General features: G+C 44.8%; 1 protein-coding gene and 2 non-coding genes across 33 annotated transcripts in view; 1 reads left to right on the top strand and 2 right to left on the bottom strand.

Moving 5' to 3' along the window:
• The first annotated feature begins 3681 nt into the window (after positions 1-3681).
• Positions 3682-3754, top strand: TRNAC-ACA (transfer RNA cysteine (anticodon ACA)). The gene has a single exon. It is a non-coding gene; the product is annotated as a tRNA-Cys (tRNA).
• Positions 3755-6969: 3215 nt separating this feature from the next.
• PUM1 (pumilio RNA binding family member 1) overlaps positions 6970-22698 on the bottom strand; it is a 126076-nt gene continuing 110347 nt past the window's right edge. For 30 of the 31 annotated variants that reach the window (XM_061389944.1, XM_061390014.1, XM_061390021.1 and 27 more), the window contains 5 exons: positions 21183-21320; positions 18050-18175; positions 16831-16952; positions 11969-12161; positions 6970-8835 (listed from right to left, as the gene is read on the bottom strand). In XM_061389944.1, the coding sequence (XP_061245928.1) occupies positions 8704-8835; positions 11969-12161; positions 16831-16952; positions 18050-18175; positions 21183-21320 (711 nt within the window). In that variant the 3' untranslated portion in view covers positions 6970-8703. The remainder of the gene's footprint in view (positions 8836-11968; positions 12162-16830; positions 16953-18049; positions 18176-21182; positions 21321-22698) is intronic. The other variant, XM_061390003.1, reaches the window with a different exon arrangement.
• On the bottom strand, positions 11046-11130 carry LOC133236187 (small nucleolar RNA SNORD103/SNORD85). The gene has a single exon (XR_009732773.1). It is a non-coding gene; the product is annotated as a small nucleolar RNA SNORD103/SNORD85 (small nucleolar RNA).

Genomic DNA, 22698 nt, shown 5'->3' with positions numbered 1-22698 from the left:
ACCTCAGGTTCCTGAGTCCCTGCGGAGGGCCAAGTAGGCACAGATCTAGGTGCTGAGGGAGCTGCCATCCCAGAGCTGGAGGTGGGCAAGGAGCAAGGACAGTCAGCCCTCCACATACGTGGATTCAGCCCACCTCGGGTGGAAAATATTCAGGAAAAACAAATTCCAGAAAGTTCCAAAAAATACCAAGCCTGGATTTGCTGCACGCTGGCAACTGTTTACCTAAAAGCGTTTATATCGCCTTAGGTATATTAAGTGTTAGTCGCTCAGTCCTGCCTGATTCTTTGAGACCCCCGTGGACTGCAGCCCACCAGGCTCCTGTGTCCATGAGATTTTCCAGGCAAGGACACTGGAGTGGGTCGCCACTTCCTTCTCCAGGGGATCTTTCCAACCCGGGGATCGAACCCACGTCTCCTGTACTACAGGCATATTCTTTACCGACTGAGCTGCAGGGGAAGCCCATAAGGAATCTAGAGATGACTTAAGTAAAGTTTGTGCATGGAAGCATGGAACTATGCAAATATTTATGCTGTTTCATATATGGGACTTGAGCCTCAGTGGATTCAGCTATCCACAGGGGTCCTGGAACCCATCCCCCAGGGGTGCTGAGAGGCAACTGTACCTGCATTCATGTGGGACTCATGGCTCCCTGCTCCATTCCTCACTCTCTGTGTGCCCCGAGCAGGTCACTCCCCTCACCCTGGATCTCAGTTTTTTCATCTGTAAATGGATCAGGTCTGGGAATGCCAAACTTAATTCCCAGCTCCCAGCGTGGGGCCCTGGGATGGGGCATGTCGGAGGACAGAAGCGGGGAGGGTCTTGGGCCCCTGGGCTCTGAGGAGAGGAACTCTGGGTCCAATCCCAGCTCTGCTACTTCCTGGCCAGTGACCTGAGACCATGTCTTCCCATGCAGTTGGAGTAACTGCTCCTTTCTCCCAGACTTGGAGGCAGGTGAACAGGTAACACGGGGCAGCACCCTGCTCAGGGCATTGGCCAAGACTGGCCATTATTCTCCAGTCATTCCCGGCTTGGTCCACTCCAGGCCCAAGGGGTGTGGGCCGGGGAACCCTCCTGAGCCTGAGAGACAGAGGCTGACCTAGCCCTGGCACAGGACAGCTGTGGTCTCCGGGGAGTCCCTGGTACAGCCACACCCCAAGACACATCTCCAGCCGGGGCTCCGAGGAGCATCAGGAAGCTTCCTGGAGTCCTGGCAAGGGGGCAGCTGGTAGGGGTGGCGAGGCCAAGCTCTCCAAGGCCAAGACAGAGCAGGGTAGCACGTGCCTCACAGGAGAAATGAGAGAAATGGGCCTTCTGATTTGCCCAGAACCATCCTGGCCTACACCAGTTTTCGTGCTGAGTATTAGTTATCCACAGCTGTGTAACGGATGACCCTCAGCACAGCCGCTTAAAACAGCGGTACGCACTGACTATCTCACCCAGTTTCCGTGGGTCAGGAGTTCAGCGGCGGCTGGATAGGTGGTTCTGGTTTGGGGGTCTCCCATGAGACTGCAGTCAGGATGTCATAGAAGGCTTGAAGAGGGCCGGAGGCTCTGCTTGCAAGTTGGCAAGTGTGACTGGTGTGTTAACCCTGGTCAACAGCAGGGGCCCTCAAGTCCCTATCATCGGTCTTGCCACAGAGTGTCCTACAAAGTGTCCCAGAGAGAGCAAGCTGGAGCTAGTGTCTTGTGTGGGGGAAGTCACACCCTGCCCTTTGCACAATGTCTTATTGTTTGCAGGCAGCCCTCTTCCACGCAGAACACATGAGGATAAGAACATCAGGAAGTGGGGCCACCTGGGAGGCTGTCTCCCCATGAGGCGTAATTCAGTGCAACCACTTTCGTGCTTAAAATTGTCCCAGTTTAGAGGATAAATTAGTCACCCTTAGTAAAAATTCCAAGGTCTCCAACATAGCCGGGAAAAATAGGGCAATAATAATAATAGTACCAACTTTCATGTGTGGCTTGCTATGTGCCCAGCTCTGTGTCAAGTGTTTCCAGAGTGCCCTAGGAGGTAGAAGGACTATTATCCTCCTGTGTAAGAGGATAAATGACTCACAACAGTCCCAGAGGGCTGGTAGAGCTGGGATTTGAAGCTAGGCACCTGTGGGTCATAAAAAGACTCGGAAGTTTCCATTGTATGAAAGCTTGGATGCATAAGCCAGAGATATAGCCCCTAAAGAGGCGCTAGGGCCCTGGGTCACATTAACAGAGGCTTGGGGCCACCCTTTATTTTGGGGGGCTCCAAAATCAGTGTTCTTGCCTGGAGAATCCCAGGGATGGGGAAGCCCGGTGGGCTGCCGTCTCTGGGGTCGCACAGAGTCAGACACGACTGAAGTGACTTAGCAGCAGCAGCAGCAAAATCACTGCAGATGGTGACTGCAGCCATGAAATCAAAAGTCGCTTACTCTTTGGAAGGAAAGTTATGACCAACCTAGACAGCATATTAAAAAGCAGAGACATTACTTTGCCAACAAAGGTCCATCTAGTCAAGGCTATGGTTTTTCCAGTGGTCATGTATGGATGTGAGAGCTGGACTGTGAAGAAAGCTGAGCACCGAAGAATTGATGCTTTTGAACTGTGGTGTTGAAGAAGACTCTTGAGAGTCCCTTGGACTGCAAGGAGATCCAACCAGTCCATCCTAAAGGAGATCAGTCCTGGGTGTTCATTGGAAGGACTGATGTTGAAGCTGAAACTCCAATACTTTGGCCACCTCATGCGAAGAGCTGACTCATTTGCAAAGACACTGATGCTGGGAAAGAGTGAAGGCAGGAGGAGAAGGGGATGACAGAGGGTGAGATGGTTGGATGGTATCACTGACTCGATGGACATGAATTTGGATAAGCTCTGGGAGTTGGTGATGGACAGGGAGGCCTGGCTGCTGCAGTCCATGGGGTCACAAAGAGTCGGACACGACTAAGCGACTGAACTGAATTGGGACCACCCTGCTTACAGGACCAGCTCTCTGGCCTCATACCAACCCTGTGAGAGTGGCAGGGCCAGGCAACCCTGCCAGGTGACAGCTGGGGAAACAGACTTGCCAGAGGTTACAGAGTCCAAGGCAGAGCTGTGAGCCAGATACACTGCCCTCCCAAGCCAGAGTGAGGGACTAGCCATCTGCCCAGAGGAAGCTGGGGAGGGAGGGAAGTGGAAAGCTTAGTCTTAGGGCACATGCCAGACTTCAGGTCTCTGGATGGAACTCTTCACTCCTGAGCCCCCCAAGCCAGGGAAAAGCCATTCCAGCCCTCACCTTGGACCCTTGAGCCCTTAGGCTTCTATAAAGCTTTCTTTAGGCAGCAGCACCCTCGTGTGGCTACTGCTGGTAACTACATGAAGCCGCAGGTTTCCTCCCTGTAAAATGCTTCACTCTCTAGCGCCTCCTGCCTGCACGTAGGTCCCTTCAGTTCTATCTGACTGCCACCCGGTGGACTCCTGTAGCCCGCCAGGCTCCTCTGTCTACTGCCTCACGCTTCTCCAAAAACTCAACTAGAAAAGAGAGACCAGCTATCCCTGGAGCTGATGGAAGGTGGCAAGAGCAAGATGGCATGGACAGAGCACTGAACTTGGTTTTAGGAAACTTCAGATAAAATCCTTACTAGGTTATTGACTCACTGTGTGGCTTGGGTCTCAAACGCCTCACCTGAAAAATGGGCTGATAACGTCTACCTTATCTTATTGCCTGACTTCCCTGGTGGCTCAGATGGTAAAGCATCTGCCTACAATGCAGGAGACCCAGGTTCAATCCCTGGCTCAGGAAGATCTGGAGAAAGAAAGAAAGAGAAGTCACTCAGTCATGTCCGACTCTGGAACCCCATGGACTGTAGCCCACCAGGCTCCTCCATCCATGGGATTTTCCAGGCAAGAGTATTAGAGTGGGTTGCTATTTCCTTCTCCAGGGGACCTTCCCAACCCAGGGATCGAACCCAGGTCTCCTGCATTGCAGACAGACACTTTACTCTCTGGGCCACCAGGAAGAGTAGTCTCCTGGAGAAGGAAATGGCAACCTACTCCAGTATTCTTGCCTGGAACATCCCATGGATGGAGGAGCCTGGTAGGCTACATACAGTCCATGGGTTTGCAAAGAGTTGGACACGACTGAGCGACTTCACTTTCACTTTATCTTATTGCCTAAGGCTTTCAAGAGGATCAAAGGCATCCAAATACAAATGTGCTCTGTAACCTGTAAAGCCCTGTGATCCGGTGAAGGATTATTATACGAAGTGTGATGGAAGGACTCTGTTGTCATCAAAGTGTGATGGAGGGACATGTTGGAGGGACTCATGATGGAGGTCTCTTGTAAGAGACCAAGAATGTCGGTCTCCATATGGTTGGCAGCCCAGGACCTCACATCCTTGGATGGACTTGTTAGCAGCTGGTACTGGCAGTCAGTCAAATAAGGAGGTTCAGCCTGCGCCCTGAAATGCAATCCTGCAGAGGGAGGGGTCACCCCAGCCTCAGTCCCTCCCACGAGATGCCAAGGGAAAAAGCTTCAGGCCAAGCATTGGTTTGACCCAAAGACTTGCATCAGAACCCAGCACTCATTTCCATATCTACAAGAGGAGAACCACCACATTCCATGCAGGACTGCTGTGAGAAATGAGAGAACATGTAAAAACTCTCTCTTGGGTGCCTGGCCCAGAGTTAGTTTATGACGAATGACTTCACGTCCCCGGTGGCTCACATGGTAACGAATCTGCCTGTGATGTGGGAGACCCAGTTTCGATCTCTGGGTCAGGAAGATCCCCTGGAGAAGGGAATGGCTATCCACTCCAGTATTCTTGCCTGGAGAATTCCACGAGCAGGAATTTTGACTCCATGGAGTCAAAAGGAGTCGGACACGACTGAGCGACTAACACTTTTTAACTTCTTTACATAATGGACAAGGACTGTTTGGTTCACCAAAGCCTGTGCACAAACATTGGGAGGAGTGCTATTAAAAGGTAAAAAACGAGAGGCATCATTTATTGCGCCATGTGCCAGGCACTCTGCTAGGCTACATAGTTCAGTTCATCCTCTCAGCCAAACTTGGACATGAAGTACTGTTTTCCCCAGTTTCACAGAGAAGACAGTTTGGACTCAGAGAGATGACCCAGGTAATAAAGGGCAATTGGGATGAAAACCTGTATTTTTCTGACCACAAAGGCCTCAAAGACACAGGGTTGAAGTTAAGATGATGGAGGTATCACATTTCCAACCTAGCACCTTGCTTTCTTACCACTAAAAACACAAAACATTTCTCTAAATGCTGAGTAAAAGGAGAGGGGGAAAAAAGTACAAAATCTAAGTATAAATAGTCCAGGTAGAAGACAAAACCTACATGAGTAGCCCTTAAGGTGCAGGCACTTGACATGTATATTTTTACTTTTTGCCCGAGTCCTAGCTGCAACACGAGGAGTCCAATCCAACCAGGAATCGAACCCACGTACCCTGCATTGGGAGCATAGTCTTAACCACTGGACCACCAGGGAAGTCCTTTGACATGTTTATTAACAATTCCATCTTACTTCAGCTTCAGGAAACTGAGGAACAGAGAGACAAAATTACCAGCTCAAGGTCACAGACTGTAGACTCATGAGAGAGAAAGAAATCCAAGCCTCTTGTTTTTGCCTGCTTTGTTCCCGGCCTCTGCAAAGGTCCAGTACAACCGTAATTGTCTAAAAGCTGTTAATGTTCCATGATGTAAGAACCACTTCACATACACGCAATTGATGGCCTTCCATCCATTTCCAGCAAGGAATTCGGTTAAAGATCAGGTAAAGGGACTACCCCGGTGCTCCAGTGGTTAAGAATCTGCTTTGAGATGCAGGGGATGGGGGTTCGATCCCTGGCTGAGGAACTAAGATTCCACAGGCCACAGGGCAACTAAGCCCGCACACCTCAACGACTGACTCCTTGTGCTGCAACTAGACAAGTCTACGTGCCCCAACAAAAGCTTCTGCGTGCCGCAACTAAGACCCGACACAACCAAATAAATATACAAATACTTAAAAAGATCAGGTTAGGGTTAGGGAGCCACATTTGAACCCTGGTCTGATTGCAGAGCCACGCTACTCAGAGTCGCACACACCCCAGCATGCTATCTCTTATGGCCTCGGAAGAGGGTTCGGGAAGGACTCCATTACAGCTGCCAAGGCAAAATCAGGTTCTCTACTTGAACCCTCCACTGGCTCAGCTCCTTTCCCCTCTGTTTCTTCTCAGACCACAGGGGCTGCTAGTGACCGTCCCTCACCCTTGGAGGGGGGACCCTGGGAAGTCCCTTTTCCATCTACCCTGAGGCTCCACTTCCAGCGCCCCTGGCTGAGCCCATCCTGTCGTTGCCAACCAAGTTTCAGTGGTGGTTTTCTGCCAAAGCTGCTCCTGGAGCAAAGATGGTAAAGAAGGGGAAGGGGGCGTCTTCAGGCACACACGGCAGGTATTTCAGTTAGCTAGAGTCTCCTGAACTCACTGCTGGAAGAGGTCCCCAGTGTGATGCTATGAAGAGTGAGCTAGGGACAGCAGGCCAGCCTGGGCCAACCTTGGTGTGAGGACACAGAAGGGCGGGGTGCAGACAGGAGCAGCCCAGCCAGGGGAAAGGAAAGGGGACCTCAGGGCAGGAAGGCTTTCCCTACCGCCCTGCCTCAGAAAATGAGGAGGAGACATTTAGCTTAGCCAGGAGACATTTATAATCTGTTGGGTTCTAATACAGGCCCTTTGGGCTCGCAACAGGTGCAGAGCCCAGAGAGTGCAAATGAAGAGAACCAGGTGGAGAGTGGGGTCAGGCCTTTTGAGGATGCTCCCTGTCATGGGCACCCAAGAAGGTGAATTTTCTGATTTTTCAAAAGAAGTTGGACATCGCGACGCCATGTGGGATGTCTTTAATAAACCCTCTCACAAGACAAAAACAAAACAGAAAGAAAGAGACACAAACAAGAAAAGGGTTATCTGCTCTGGGGCACTATATTGGAAAAAATAATAATAGTAATAAAGCACAAACTCAGATTCCAAAGTTCTGTATTTTTCAAAATAAAGATCACACATTGTTTAGAGACAATCTACACAAGAGTTACAAAAAATAGTTGCCCAGGCATAAGCATACACAGGTTTGTTAATTATACACATATGGTTACAAGTGTGCTTGCAAAAAAGTTCATTGGAAATATACACAAGGCTCTGGAAATGTACACCGTGTAGTGTTACAATTCTATATTCAAACAAGGAAAATTGACAGTATGTTACATTCACTTACAAGTAGACAAAATGCAAAATACAGTTCATCTTCTGTACAAAAAGGAAGGGCAATTCACACTTTACAAGGTGAGAGGGGCTCTGATTGTAAGGAAAGTTAGGGCGGGGTTGAACTTTGCACGTCCTTTTGACTGTCACAAAATAAGCAAAACATTACTTTTTTAGGATTAAAAAAAAAAAACCACTAGTGTGAACTGAATCATCTTGAATAACATTTAGAAAGGATCTCGCTACTATCTGACTAGGTGACAAATAAAACCAAGCTATTTTTTTTTTCTTTTTAAAAGTTAACTAGGCTGTATAAAGAACATTTATTCCTTCAAAAGAAAAAAAAATTTACTTCTGGTTGAAATTACAATTTACAATATACAACACTATATGCTACGACCATAAAAGGTGTGAATATACACTGAATGCACAGGGCTGGCTAATTTTCTTTTCTTACCAAAAACGTGTTTATGTTGATTCAAACTTCTCCACATTTACATTACAGGTATACAAATGTACAATTGTACAATCAAAAGTATGTTCGACTACTAGGGTACATTATAGATACAGATTAGACATCAAAACAAGAAAATACTACAAATTTGTATATATGCAAAGTCTACACCAAGTATACACTATATATTTATAGAAGCAAGACCAAAAGCAGAGTTGGATTTTTTTTTTTCTCATGCTAAATAATCAGATTTTTGCCTTTCAATGTTAACAGAAAAAAATCCAGTAGGCAGTAAACAATCATACCCGCCCGGCCTTGAAAGACATTCTGGGTGCTCACATCTCCTCCTCACAAAACGGACTACACTATTTTCTTCAGCATAATAGTCTCCAAAAAAGGCAATTTTCAGAAGTTTCATAAACTTAATGTCATAAACTGAGGCTTTTGCAACTCTGAAATGATTTTCATTATATATATATATTTATATATATATATTTTTATAAACATTGTTAAATGCCAGTTTGGGGTCATTTAACTAAAATTCAGACTTCTCAGGGTTTTTTTTTTTGTTTGTTTTTCTTTTTTACTAAAATGAGGACGTGGGGAAGAGCTATTTTCAAAACTTGCCAGTGAGGCAAATGAGTTAAAAACCTTTTTTCTTTTTTTTTTTTTAACTTTTTTGTTAAACCAACAACCCTGGAAGTTTGCACACGTGGAATATAGATACAACATTGAACAAAATGCGTGGCCTCCCGTGTACACTGGTTACCTATGTACAAGTGTCCTATACACCAGTAAAACAGCAGGGCAATTAGTCAATTAAAAAAAATAATTAGTACATGTTATGTGTAATAAAATTAAACAAATTTACAAAGGCTTTTCCACTTGTGGATTTGATTCCTTTTTTTGGGAGGAGAGGGTAATCCTGGAGCAACCATTTACCCATTTTTGGATTCTACACTGGAACATTTCTGGTTGCTGGTTGGATTCACCAGTGGGCCAGTGAGGTCAGTGGGAATGAGGGCATGGGGTGACACTGCCTCAGATAATACCATTAGGGGGGCCGCAGATGGGCCCTAAGTCAACGCCATTCTTCATGTAGTATTTCTCCAGCTTGGCCAGGATGTGCTTGCCATAAGTATACTTGCGAAGAGTCGCGATGTGGGGCCGGATCTGCAGAGAAAGCACAGTCTGTGTTACTCTGGCCTGGGACAGGCTCGGGGGGCTCCAGGGTAACTTGCTCCTGGACACCATGAGGTGCCCACAGGTACACATACCCCACAAGCAACATCTTTCACTAGCTCAGCCTGAGCACCTGAATTCACGAGCTACACTGACCCAGCAGATGAGGAGAGCGGCTCCTGTCCTGAGCGCTGATGCAGGATGTGAGGGCTCTGGAGGTCGGACAACTACAGACCACTTCCAGGACAGCGTGTGGAGACTGCGCATCCCGTGACACGACCACACCATCCATCAGCGGACAGCAGGCCCTGAGGGAGCCTCTCAGCCCCACGGCTCTCCTGAGCAGCAGGGGCTGCTTTCTGGGGACCACGAACCCTTGCCCTCATCACCTGACCCTGCTCTCCAGTTCACAGCGAATCACAGAAAGCTACTAATGATAACAATAAAAACAATAAACACGAGCCAAGAACCGTCCATTTTGAAGCCTCGTAAGAGAGGTGTGATTATCCTCATTTCAATGATGAAGACATGGAGGCACAGTGGTGAAGTCACTCATCTAAAGTCCAACAGCCACCCACTGTCTGGCTGCTCCCCTCACAGCTCTGCTCCAACCTCACCCTTCACCTTAGCCCTATGAGCATCTCTTCTGTTCCCCGCCGCCCGCGCCCCCTACCCTGGGGCAGACCCACACCCGCAAGTCCTGTGCATCCCACACAACTCGGGAGGTGCTTGCTCTCTGGAACCACCTCTCTTGCTGGTGACCTCACAGACCCTTCTGCATACCTCAGCTACAACACACTGCGTTCAGAATCATTTGTGGAACCACCAACATGCGACAAAGACAGTGAAGACCCACAACACTGACCTGCTTCCCCATCACAGCTCCCCAGTTACTTACTCAACACAAGACAACATGCCGGGGAAGATGGACATTCTCAAGCCTGAATGTTCCATGCAGATGGTTTTGTCTGTTTAGTTGTGCCCTCAAAGCAAGGAAGGATCAGGTGGCTCCAGAAACCACTTCTGTGACCCACACAGGACACAGACCCATATTAGCTTTACACTCTCACCTATGAGCCAGCCTGGGAAACTGGGCACAGTCCTTGGCTCGAACTCTGAGCTGTGGCACCCAGACCATTTGCCTAACCTTCCTAAATAAACTCACTTGCAGAAAGGACACCACACTTCCATTTGGGTTGCAATCATGACTACATACAGAGCTGACACTTTGGTCCTTAGTACTCAAGGCCCCAGACCCCTTGCTTTTGGCAGCTCTCCAAAAGCTGCCTTCAGTTCCTTCACCTGTCTGTCCCCAGGACTGGCTCACTGATGAGTCTGGCCACTTAACCTTTACATCTGTCCTCTTCTAGACAAACACCACAATGTGCATATACAACACTGCTGAACTCCATCTTCCACTTGATTTAAAGGCAAATGCAAAGCAGCCTGGTCCCTGTCAATGCTCCGTCTTCCTAAAATGCTATGCCTAGCTGTCAAAGAGCAGAAGTCTCAGGCTTTTCAGATTCTTAGGACTCCCCCTCCTCTCTCAACTCCCTCAATCAAACCAGCGGCGAAGCCCCATTCTGTCCACTTCTCTTGAATCTCAAAACCGCCACTCCCCTCTTGGCTTAATTATTTCAACAATCCCCTGTCCAGCCCTCAACTCCCTCCTTTCCTCCAAGGTACTCATTGGCCAGGACCATTATTTGAAATGTAAATGTGATTATGGCACCACAGCCCTGTCCCACTGAACTTGCTGTACTTCTCCATTTACATACACCGCCTTGTTTCCTGCTTCCAAGCCTGCACACACTAGGTTCCCTCCACCTGGAAAGATTCAGGGCTTTTTTCAAATATCGCTCTCATAGGGAGCCTTCTCTGTACCCCCACATCAGAAGAGGCACTCTTGCACATTCTCACAGCCCTCCCCAGTGTTTCCAGCAGCAGTGTAACTGTCCACAACACTGCTGGGCCCACCAACACAGTGCCCTGGTGAAAGGAGCACGTGTGCTTGTAAGTATCTGGTAAATGGATGAACTCCCAACCTGCTGTGTCTCCTACATTCCCTCCGCCCTCACCAGCATCTTGACGGCCCCATCTGAGTCTCACAGCTTAAGGACTCTGGACTCCCCAGCCTTCAACTGCCATCGCCAACACCAGCATGGTGTTTTGTTTTGAACTGGAGGTTGGTGGGTGCCTCGTCTGGCTCAGAACTTGAGTCCAGAGTAAAGAGTCTCATTACCGAACTCTGTTCTCAGAGAGGGCAAGTGGCTCATCACTGCCAGACCACGGTCACCCCCTCCATCGAGAAGGACTGGGTGAATTCAGAGCCCAAAGGCTGAGGGTTCAGATGGGCAACACCCAAAGCTCGAGGTACTGCCTCCCGCAGACACAGTGCGGCCTGCACACCTGCCTGGGGGCTGGCTGGGCTTCTCCGGCCCCGTGGTCTGTGTGGGGCCGGCTGGACCTCCTCCATGACAGCTCTGAGGCCATGAGCCTCTTCATGCGCTTTCTGTGTCAGCTCCCACTCACAGCACACAGCACCTCAGATTTCTGTCCCATTTTTTCCTGTCTACCTCCTCTGTAGCCTGGACTTCTCCTCCTACAAAGTCTCCCCTCAAAGGCGTGAGCACAGGCGCTCACGTCACCCTTCCCCACATGTGCTCTGTGGGCAGTGCTCAGTCTCGGCCATCTCTGTGCTGGCAGCTGGCACGCAGTGGGCACCAGATCAGTGTGCCAGACCAGGTGCTGCCTTAGGCAGGAGCTCGTTCAGTAACGGTGGTGGAATCAATGATGAGAGGGAGGAAAGGAAATAAGGTAAGGAGGCTGATCTGCTAGACTGAGAAGCTGGTCTCCTGGGAGCCATCAGGTAGAAGCATGGCCTGAAGACCGGGAGGGGACTCCCCACAAAGACTGACTTTAACATTCACACCAATTGAGTTACTGATGGAGGGGCAGCAAACACAAGGACAGCGGCCACTCCAGATAAAAGGAAAAAGAAGTCACAGTCCAGTGAGAAACTGTGCAAGAAGAAGCAAGATGCCCACCCTCCTGTATTGCAGAACTGAGAAGACGCGAGGGCCGGCTCCTCCTCTCTGATTGAGACTTGCACAGACTGGCCTACCTTGTGCATGACGATCTTCCTCTGGGCTGGCTCTGCCACATCGATCATCTTCTGGACCACGTAGTTGGCATACTGGTCCTTCATCATGGTGTATAAGGCACTGTGGGGACCATCGTTCATGGTGCACACCTCGTCAATAAGCACAGCGCGCTCTGTACGGGAGGCGTGAGTGACACACTTCTCCACAACATTGCTGTAAGGAGACAAATCCAGGGCCAAACCTTAGAGGGACCTCGCTGGGCTGTGCTTGTTTGGCCTGGGCTCTGACCTCAAGGTCAGCAGCAAATGAGGCTTCTTGGAAGATTAATTCCTCATCTGTTTGGCTCTATGAGACCCTATCTTTGCCATCTGTGATCTCCAACGTCAACAATGGCCAAGCACAGGTCATGGAGGGTACCAGACCCAACCATCTAACAGGGGAGGGTAAACCCAGGTAAGTAAAGGTTAATACAACTGGTTATGAACTGAAAATGGGTAATGAACATAATTTCAACAGGCATCAACATCTATCAATTCTCTCCTCACCTCTGTGAGCTTAATGGGGCCAAGAACAAGTTTCTCTCACATCTAGATCCCTAGTGCCACGCACAGAGCTGGGCACTTAAGAGAGGCCCTACAGACTTGCTGAGTGAAGGCAGACACAAGGAGAAACCACAGTCGTCAGTCAACTACTTCACACTGTCTCTTAAGAACAAGAAGGACCCCCAGGTGTGTTGACATTTCTAAACACTTCACAGATGTCTCAACCTCGGAAAGGAAAAAAAAAGAAATGCGGTTACTTTAAATCAGAGTTCCTCTACAATCCAGAGGGACTGACTGCAGAGGCTGATTAAATCACATCCAGCCATGCTAAAGGGCACTCCTCACCCAGGAGTGACTGGTTACTCATGAATGTCTGCTTGTGTACGTCAGCAGTACTCTGCTTCTGTGCCTCCATGGGTATGAGGAAGTTGTGTGATGTCTAAGAACAAGAACAATACTTATTCTTTGTATTTGTATTACTGGAGCCAATACTTGGCAGAGAGAACATTTGGTAAGTGGGCGGCTGAACACTCTGCAACGATTTCATGACTGGGGGAAGAGCTGCTCTGGATCACAGAACACTCAAGTAGAAAAGGAACTTTCAAATCTAGCTAATGCAGAAAGCTCTTTTCTGACCATTCTGAAAGATGCCCATTTTAGCCTCTGCATGAGAATTTCCAATGATTTGGAAGCAGTTCTGGGGCAACTGACCATGCGAGTGAATGGTTCTCTTAAACATTCTTTATATACTAAAATAAAATGTGCTTCCCTGAAATTTCACCCATTTGTCTTAATTTTGCCTTCAGCAGCTGAAAAAAGGATGTCTACACCTATTCTAGGAACACCAGAAGGCAAGAGATAGTGTCTCACTCCTTCTTTCAAAGGCCAGCCCTATATAATCGAACAGTCATCACAAATAACCACCACCAAGTCCCTACTCCAGGTCCCTACACCAACTCCTTACTTTTGATTTTTAAATCAAAAGAGAGGGTGCTGGTTCCACATCACTCTGAAAGGACCCTCGCCATGTTATCTGGTTTAGCATACTGAGCCTTTATTACGTACGTGCTTTTATTTAGCAAACAAAATTCTCAAGCTAAAATGTTCAAGAACTACTACCATCCTACCAGACATTTCTTCAATCTTTCTTCTTAAGACAGAGTAAATCAAATCTGATAATCACGTTTAAGACCACAAACAGCCTCTCCCTTCTGATACAGCAGCAGTATGCGAAAACTTTTCCCCTCACGTTCCTCCCCCACAGCACTCTGCAATTCTAGCATGAGCTGAAGTTGTGGCGTGTGAAAGTGAATCTCCTAATAGACACTGGCTTCTCCCTTAGCAGAAAAGGGAGTTAGGACATTACTAAGCCAGTCACGATGTCCAAATGTTCAAGCAAAGAATCCTCACTTTTTAGAACTGCCAGGCTGAGTTGTCCCTTCATCCACCCAAGACCAGAGTGGTCAGATTTAGAACAGAATTTTCTACTAAGCTAGGCTGGCAACAGGACACTCATTCTTCTGGGTGGAAGACTGACTCCTTGACAGTAACATGTCTTTCAAGAAGGTACTCAGGGTCGGCTATCACACGTGACAAGATCACTCACTGATGAGGATCTCACCTGGCCAAAGCCTCCCTGCCACCTTAACACACACTCCATATTGTTCTAGTCTTTAAAGTTTATTCTAGTATTTCTGAAACTGTGGTTCTTAAATTGATTGTGGGTGATAAAATCAACTTAGTGATTTGAGACTAGCTTCTTTTGTTTGTTTTTTTTTTAAATGAAACAGAGTAGTCAGTGTCAATTAATCATGGGCAATCCTCAGTTATGTGTGTATGCACGAGCCTATGCATTCAAAGTTGATGGAAAATGTACTTTGTATTCTGGGTTACCATCAAAAATGTCGTAAGGTCACTAACTTGCTTAATTGGTTTGTTTCTATTCAATTTTCAAATTTACTGGCTCTTTTGTTATCTTTAATTTACTGTTAAATTTACTGTTAAAGCCATATAACCAATTTTATTTCAGATGTTATACTTTTCTACTCTAGAACTTCCCTGTTAATTCTTTCTGTAATAAAGCTTCTAATTCTCTGCTGCTGCTGCTAAGTCGCTTATCATGTCCGACTCTGTGCGACCCCATAGACGGCAGCCCACCAGGCTCCGCCATCCCTGGGATTCTCCAGGCAAGAATACTGGAGTGGTTTACCACTTCCTTCTCCAGGGGATCTTCCCGACCCAGGGATCGAACCCAGGTCTCCCACATTGGAGGCAGATGCTTTAACCTCTGAGCCACCAGGGAAGCTTTACATTTTTGAGTATAAATACTTTATAATACTTTAAGTACCTTAAAATATAGTATTTTAAAATACTAATTACTTATATAAAATTTGTAAAATGTATAATTTATAAAATTATAAAATTTATACTTTATATAATTATACTTTTTCATAATTTTAATACATTTTTATTAATTTTAATTTAAAAAATAATATTTTATATACTCATATATAATTATAAAATTATATACTTTATAAAATGCTTTATAACCCTTCTCTGCTAACTCCAACATCTGGGTGGTATGGAACTATATTCACCGGGGATTTTTCCATTTTCATTTTTTCTTCTTGAGTATAGGTCACATTTTTCTGTTATCTAGACATGACAAATGATGCACTGTTACCCTGAGTTCTGTCATATTCCTAAGAGTATTACTCTCCTAACCTCTTTTTGGGGAAACTGCAAACCTCTCCCAAGCAGTAAGCAGCAGACGAAATCCCCACTACATTCTTTCGGCCTTGGTAGGGCTGCCTCGGGTTCGTCCTGTGCAGTTTGGTTCAGGAGTGAACCAGATGTACAAAGTTTAAATTTAGGCTCCCCCCGCCTCCCTGGTTCTCTTCCTTTCCAGAATTTCTCCCCTGTCACTGCCTTCTCGGAACACCAGTGATTTTCTATCCTAACTTAGCCTACAGACTAAAACTTTCCTAATTATAGTCAACAACACCTTTTATAAATTTCAAAGTTACTAACAGACTAGATTTTTAATGGTTCTCAACACAAAAAATGATAATTATGTGACATAACAGCTAAAGTTACTGTAGGAATATTACAACATATAAATGTATCAAACCAACAGGTTGTACACTTAAAACCTGCACAATGTTACCTGTCAATTATGTATCTCCCGACTCTCCCAAAAAAGGAGGTGTGGGAGGAGGAGGAGGAAATTTTCCCAATGCAGTGAACCTTCTTTCAAGTATCAACAACCTCCTCTACTCACTTCTGGTTATCGCTGTGTTCCTGGTCACCATCTAATATCTGCAGGTAGTTTCTGGCATTTTGTCAACAATTTATTAGTTGTTATACATGAGAGAGTTGGGCCCCAAATAGCTACTCACTTATTATCAGACCACAACCCTAATACTTAACACTATACAAGGGTGAGACATTAAATACACTGAACAAGACCGTAAATAGGACTGTGACCCCAAAAAGAGACCTAAGAGGTTCTGTCTTCTATTTTCCTAATCCTAGCAAAGTCCATAAAAACCAATGCAAGGTCTAGGAGATGACCCTAATGTGGTCAGGGTGCTGAGACACTGGATCTGGGGTGCTTTTATTTTTTGTCTCTATTTTCCATGCTGTAATAAGATTTCATAAATTAAAAGTGAACAATTTAAAAATCAAGGCTGTAGGAGTCACACCTGCCCTGCAATTTACTTTAAAAACAAGAGAAGAAAAATATTCCAAAAAATACAGAGAACTATATTATACGTAAGATAAGATACACAGACTCTACTCAGAAGAGCAGATCATTAACCCACTGGAGGGCCATCAATTTCTTCTTCAATCTCTGCTACTTATAAGTTACCTAAAACATCTTTCACAACCTGGGAATAACTAATACATTTAATTATTGGGCTGGTATGATATGAAGACTTGAAAAGAGATTTTGAAGAATATGAAGGCCTTATACAAAGATATGGTTACCTTCCTTTTAACTCCAGTATCAATGAGGAAACTAAGTAAAGAACATTTCACAATTCCAAAAAAGTAAATTCATGAAATACCCAGTTTACCAAAGTACAAAATGTATGTGCTTTAGAAACAAATTCCCCAGATTTCAAAGTGCCTCACTCTAGGGAAGTAAGGAGCCCACTAAGAGACGTCTTATGTTTCATATTTTGCAGTAGAACTCAATAGCTATGTATTACTTTAAGGAAAATAAACATTAAAAAGAAGAATAAGAAGAAAAAGAAAACAGTATGACAATTTCTCTAGACCTGAAATACTATTTAATCATTTCTTCTGGAAAAGTCTGTGTAATTCAAAGCACATACCTTGCAAATTTGTGCTGACTCAACACAAGTACATTGCCTCGAATTTCTGCTACAATTTTACTTTTATCCTCAGGACGACCATGCTCCAATACATGCTGGATTACGTAATTTCCATACTGATCCTGTTTCAAAAACAACAGAAAATTTTTAATTTATATAAACAAGCTCTATGCTACCTAAATTCTGACATTAATCAACACCTATCTTCCTTTGACACCATGATGGCTGACCTGAATACTAAAGAACACATATGGAATTTTTTAAATGGACAGGTAGTGACAATTTTCCCCTATCATTACAAAACAGGAACACATCATTACTAGACAATGGAATGTTTCTATATGTATTTATGCCAAAAGGTCCTAGTCAGGGATTCCAAATAAAGAGCTATTTTTTCTAACAAATGGACAAATGGGTCTCTGCACCTGTCTGTAACAAAGAAAAACTGGAAACACTGGCATCACCTAACTAAATACCACCACAAGCGTATACTGGAGACACCCATCTAAAGTGAAAGGCGTGTTTAAAGAGTAAGTGTGTGAGCAAGGAATTCCAAAGGCACAAATATTTATTTGTAAGATGTAAAAAATTAAGTGCATACAAAGAATACTTTTTTTAAAAAGTGCCTATGCCAAATGTGTCTGCTTCTGGACAGCAGGATTATGGAACATTTCTTGTGTTCTGCTGCTCCTTTCTGAACTTTCAATTTTTTCTACAATGAATATTAATACATTTATAATCTCACATCTCTCAGCAAAACAAGCAACAAGCACCACTCCAAAAATTGCTTTAAGACAACATACTACATGAAGGAAGTGTTCAAACAGTATGATATGGGAGAAAATTTTAGTCGAAGCAAGACAAATTTAAAAAACCACAGAAATCAACTAATCCATTTAGTTCATTTGAAAAGATGAAACTGACAGACTACATGGCCTGCCTAAGTGGCCGCAGCGAGCTTAATCCACCACAGGGCTCTGGTTTTTGACAGTTCCTGGCAGATCTCTTGATGCCTCAGAGGTAGATCTCAACTCCAAGGGCAGGGTTCTACTCATCACCCATATTCATAAAAGATGAACCAGGCTGGTATAAATGAAAACTTTCCCAGAGCTTCAATGGGCATTTTAAACACATTAACCCCTTCTGGAAAAGAAACCTGTGCTGAAAAAACGCATAAGCCCCCAGGTGTTCGCAGTTACTCTACCGGCAACTCCACTACCTGTACAAGTTGCTCTGTGTGCTGGTGAAGCTCCTCTAAAATAGGGAGTGTCTGGTCAGGGAGACAGTGCTCCAGGATCCTCTGAATCACTCGGCAGCCATAAGGATGCGTGGACAAAGCAAACACCTAGGGCAGACCAACACAGACAAGAAAACCAAAGGTAACAGGCGCCACTTTCAATACTTCAGCATTATTTGTATACATTTTTTCATTAATTTTCCCAATGACCTCGAGAGACAGTCATGATTATTCTTGGTATACAGATGAGAAAACCAAAGTGCCTAAGTTTATATCATGTGCCTAAAGACTTACAGACAGTAAATGACACAGCCAGGATATTATTTCCTACTCTGACTACAAGTCCAAATTATTAAGTATGGCATTTAAGTTCTCTCTGCAAATAATAAGGTGTGTATGGACAAATGAGGATAAACTCTAACTTCTTAAACCCATTCCAAGAATTCAGAGATTTATACAAACCCAAAACTAAGAAGGACCTTCCCAAAAAGTTTCTTTAGAAAGGAAGAGAGAATTAATTAAGGTCATAGAAAACACAGTTAAAGAGTCCACAGGGTCAAATGATGGCTTTAAAAACAGAAAAAGGGTTTGGACCAAAGCCTGAATGCTTTCACATAACCACAGGATAATGTTCTGAATTGAGTTGGGGTGTTTTCCAGCAAGAATGGATTCCTCTTTTGTTGAGTCTGGAACAAGGGGAACACACAGGCTTCAGATTCAGAGGACCCAGTCTCAACTCTGCCCTTCCTACCTGAATGACCTGGAGCATCTGCACCTCAAATTTATTGTCAAGAATAATGACAGTAGTGATGAGAACACTTAATACGCTCCCTAGTGGCTCAGACGGTAAAGAATGTGTCTGCCATGCAGGAGACCCAGGTTTGATCCCTGGGTTGGGAAGATCCCCTGGAAGGAAATGGCTACCTACTCCAGTATTCTTGCCTGGAGAATCCCACGGACAGAGGAGCCTAGTGGGCTACCATTCATGGGGTCTTAGATGTTCACCAAGTGTCAGTCACAGTACTAGGTGCTCTATACGCAGCTCCATGTGCACAGCTGTACACCTGACACACTGCTGTTCTGCTCAATTTTAGCTTTATAAAAATGGTAAACACTCAGTCTAGAACTTATTTCACTCAACATAGTGATTCAAATATTTACTTATAATACTATGAGCTTCTATCATTTATTCTGTTTATCTGTATAGCATAAAGTTGAGAAAGATTTTTTTTTTTGGGGGGAGGGGGTCCTGATCCTCTCCTGATAGACATCTAGCTTATTTAGTCTTTTACTATTAGAAGACTAATGCTGCTTTAAACATGTCTAAACATATCTCGTCACAGAGGGCAATGGCACCCCACTCCAGTGTTCTTGCCTGGAAAATCCCATGGACGGAGGAGCCTGGTGGGCTGCAGTCCATGGGGTCACTAGAGTTGGACACGACTAAGCGACTTCACTTTCACTTTTCACTTTCATGCACTGGAGAAGGAAATGGCAACCCACTCCAGTGCTCTTGCCTGGAGAATCCCAGGGACGGGGAAGCCTGGTGGGCTGCCATCTGTGGGGTTGCACAGGGTCAGACACGACTGAAGCGTCTTAGTAGCAGCAGCAGCAGCAGCAAACATATCTCATGGTATACATGACCAAATATTTCATCAGGTATATACCTACGCCGGGAATGCTGAACTTCAAGACTTTGATTCCTGGTTGAGGAACTAAGATTCCACATGTCACGTGGCATGGCCAAAAAAAAAACAAAGAAAATGATCTACTATTTGTGGTCTTATTTTGCATTTTCATGATTACTAATGGGATTACTTTTTCATGTTTCTTCTGTCTACTCAGGCTTTCAGCCCATTTCTGAATTAACTTGTATTATTCTCTTTGATTTTAAGAGTTCTTTATATATGCTGGTTATCAATTCACTGGCATTTTCCACCTTGAAAATATTCCCCCTGCTTTGGTGACTTAATCCGCTTACTTTTTTGTATATTTCAAGCACACACAAAAAAAGGTCTTAAACAGAGGTACTCTTTTTTAAATTAACTCAGAAAATCCCAAATAATCCCAAGTTACTGTCTGGGCTTCCCTTGTGGCTCAGCTAGTAAAGAATCCGCCTGCAACTTGGGAGACCTGGGTCTGATCCTTGGGTTGGGAAGGGCTACCCACTCCAGTATTCTGGCCGGGAGAATTCCATGGACTGCACAGTCCATGGGGTCGCAGAGAGTCTGACATGACTGAACGACTTTCAGTGTCTGTACTCTACTTAACCATTGCTGTAATTGAGCAAAGTGCAAAACCTAAACTATTCTAAAATCCCATTTCGATACAGGCTTTAGGAGTTCACATGACTATACCTGAAAATTCACCTGATATTTCCAATCTCCCCTCCTTTTCAAAAACAACAACAACAAAAGCTGTGGTATGACAAAATATCAACTCTGCTTGGAAGCTGGTGCTAAAAGCACACTGGTTCTTATGATACACAATAAACAGGCAAAATCAGAAGCTAGTTCTGGTTGGGCGCCACTTAACAGAGTTCAAACCAACCTGATCATTGCCCCAACCAACACCCCAAAATTAAGAAGCACCTTGGTGTTGTCTTAAGATGGGGGGACAGGGAGGGATGGAGGGGAGGTAGACATGTAGGGCCTCAGTCAACCCCTGCATTAGAAATGCAGAGTCTTCACCACTGGACCACCAGGGAAGTCCCACACCTTGTTAAAGATATATATAGTCACACATAACCTGTAAGACTGGTTTTGTAAATCACCTAAATTTTAAAACATGATAAAAACTTTTAACTATCAAGATAAATAGTACTTAACCAAATGAAAAAACTTACTCTTCAAATATAAGACTTCACAACTCTGATGATACTATCTCATCCTGACATGATCGGGCATCTGCTTTAATGATGGAGAGAAGATCCATGGACAATTAAGGGAAGAGCTGGAGGTACACAGAGCTAGTACCTAGTAACACTGAAGAGGACTGCTATTTACTGCAATCTAAAATACACTAAAAGCCCCTGAGAACACTCCCATCGTGTTCTCTGCTCACAATGGAAATACCCATCAACTTGTTTCCCTTATTTCTTTACTAAGTCACTTACCTGCCCCTTAAACGCATCGATGATAAACTGCAGAGACTGGGGCTGCACACATTCGATGCACTTCTGCACCACGTGATTGCCATTCTGGTCTTTCACACACTTGAGGACGTGGCCATCCAGTTCCCGAACCATTTCATTCTAGTTGAGACAAGGAAAGAAAGCACCACCAGAATCACAGAGAGCAAAAACCTGGACAGTCAACATTCTCCTTGCCAAACACAAAAGCACGGAGCAGGGAATCCATGACAATGAAAGTGGGACATCTCAGCTGTGGCACTCAGACAACCTTGTAATGAGGACTGGAGTTTTTCCATGTGATAGCAAATTTCCTGTAACAATAACCAGTCTTAAGAAAAGTTCTCTAACTTGCAAAAGACCTCTTGGAGTTCCAAAAAAATGCAGTCAATTTCAAATAGAAAGGAGCCAGTATCAAATCAACTATACTGTATTAGAGACTATCACATACAATTCACCATTTGTCACCATGACAACCCTGTAAAGTACCTATCACTAAAAATGACAGTAGTTAATCTAGAGCCAACTCTAGCTAGGCAGACCTCTAAGTGTTTAACATGATCTGACTCATGAATCTGCCTGACAGTCCTCTGCAGTGGCCACTACTACAGACGAGGAAATCAAGGCACAGAAAAATTAGCTGACTTGTTAAATTTCATAGACCTGGACTTGCCCCAATTCAAACCCAAGTAATCTGACTCCTGTGTGTGGCGATACACAGATCATGTCAGCAAATGACTGGCCAATTAAATATTACCCTGCACTCTCTCCTCCACCCATATATATGAATATATGAACATACTGAGTCTGAGAAGGGTTAAAACTATAGACAGTGACTGAATCAGAACTCTAGCCTGAGTCTGTGACTCCAACATGATCTTTCCACCAGGCCAGACTGACTGCATAATCAGCTGGAATGGTACTCTCAGTTAATGAAAAGTATCCAAAGTCAGGGAAAAATACAGGACAAGACCAGATATTATGTGGTGTGTATGTGTGTGTGGGTGACATGGGTACCAAAAAAGAGCCATTGGGATTTTTACTGGATGCCCTCCCGAAACTCGCTGACTCAGGTCTCCTTCGCTGAATACCTGCACAACAGCTGGGCCCTGGTACTTTCTGCCCAATTTCTTTGCTGTATACAATCTCTATATATTAGCTACACAGTGCTGACTCTATATTTATGGTATGGGAGGAGACAGCAAACCAGTTTAAGATGGTGACATTTACAAATACAATTGTCTTAAATCCTTGAGACGTTAAGCATGTAAAAGCACTAAAAGATTTTCTAATTAAAGAAATTCAACACTACACTGCCAGGGACTAAACAAGCAATAGATTCAGGACAGTTTGCCGAAAAAACTAATCAAATGTCAGAAAAGAGTAACTTATGGAAACATAATTATGAGAATGACAAATAGAGGATGATGCTTATATAAAGATAAAGCACCAATTCTAATAATCAAAATGAAGGGGAACTGGCTTCCCTGAATATTTTCTT

Source organism: Bos javanicus, chromosome 2 (assembly GCF_032452875.1).
Source record: "Bos javanicus breed banteng chromosome 2, ARS-OSU_banteng_1.0, whole genome shotgun sequence".
Lineage (NCBI taxonomy): Eukaryota > Metazoa > Chordata > Mammalia > Artiodactyla > Bovidae > Bos > Bos javanicus.
This window is presented reverse-complemented; position numbering and strand designations above follow the sequence as displayed.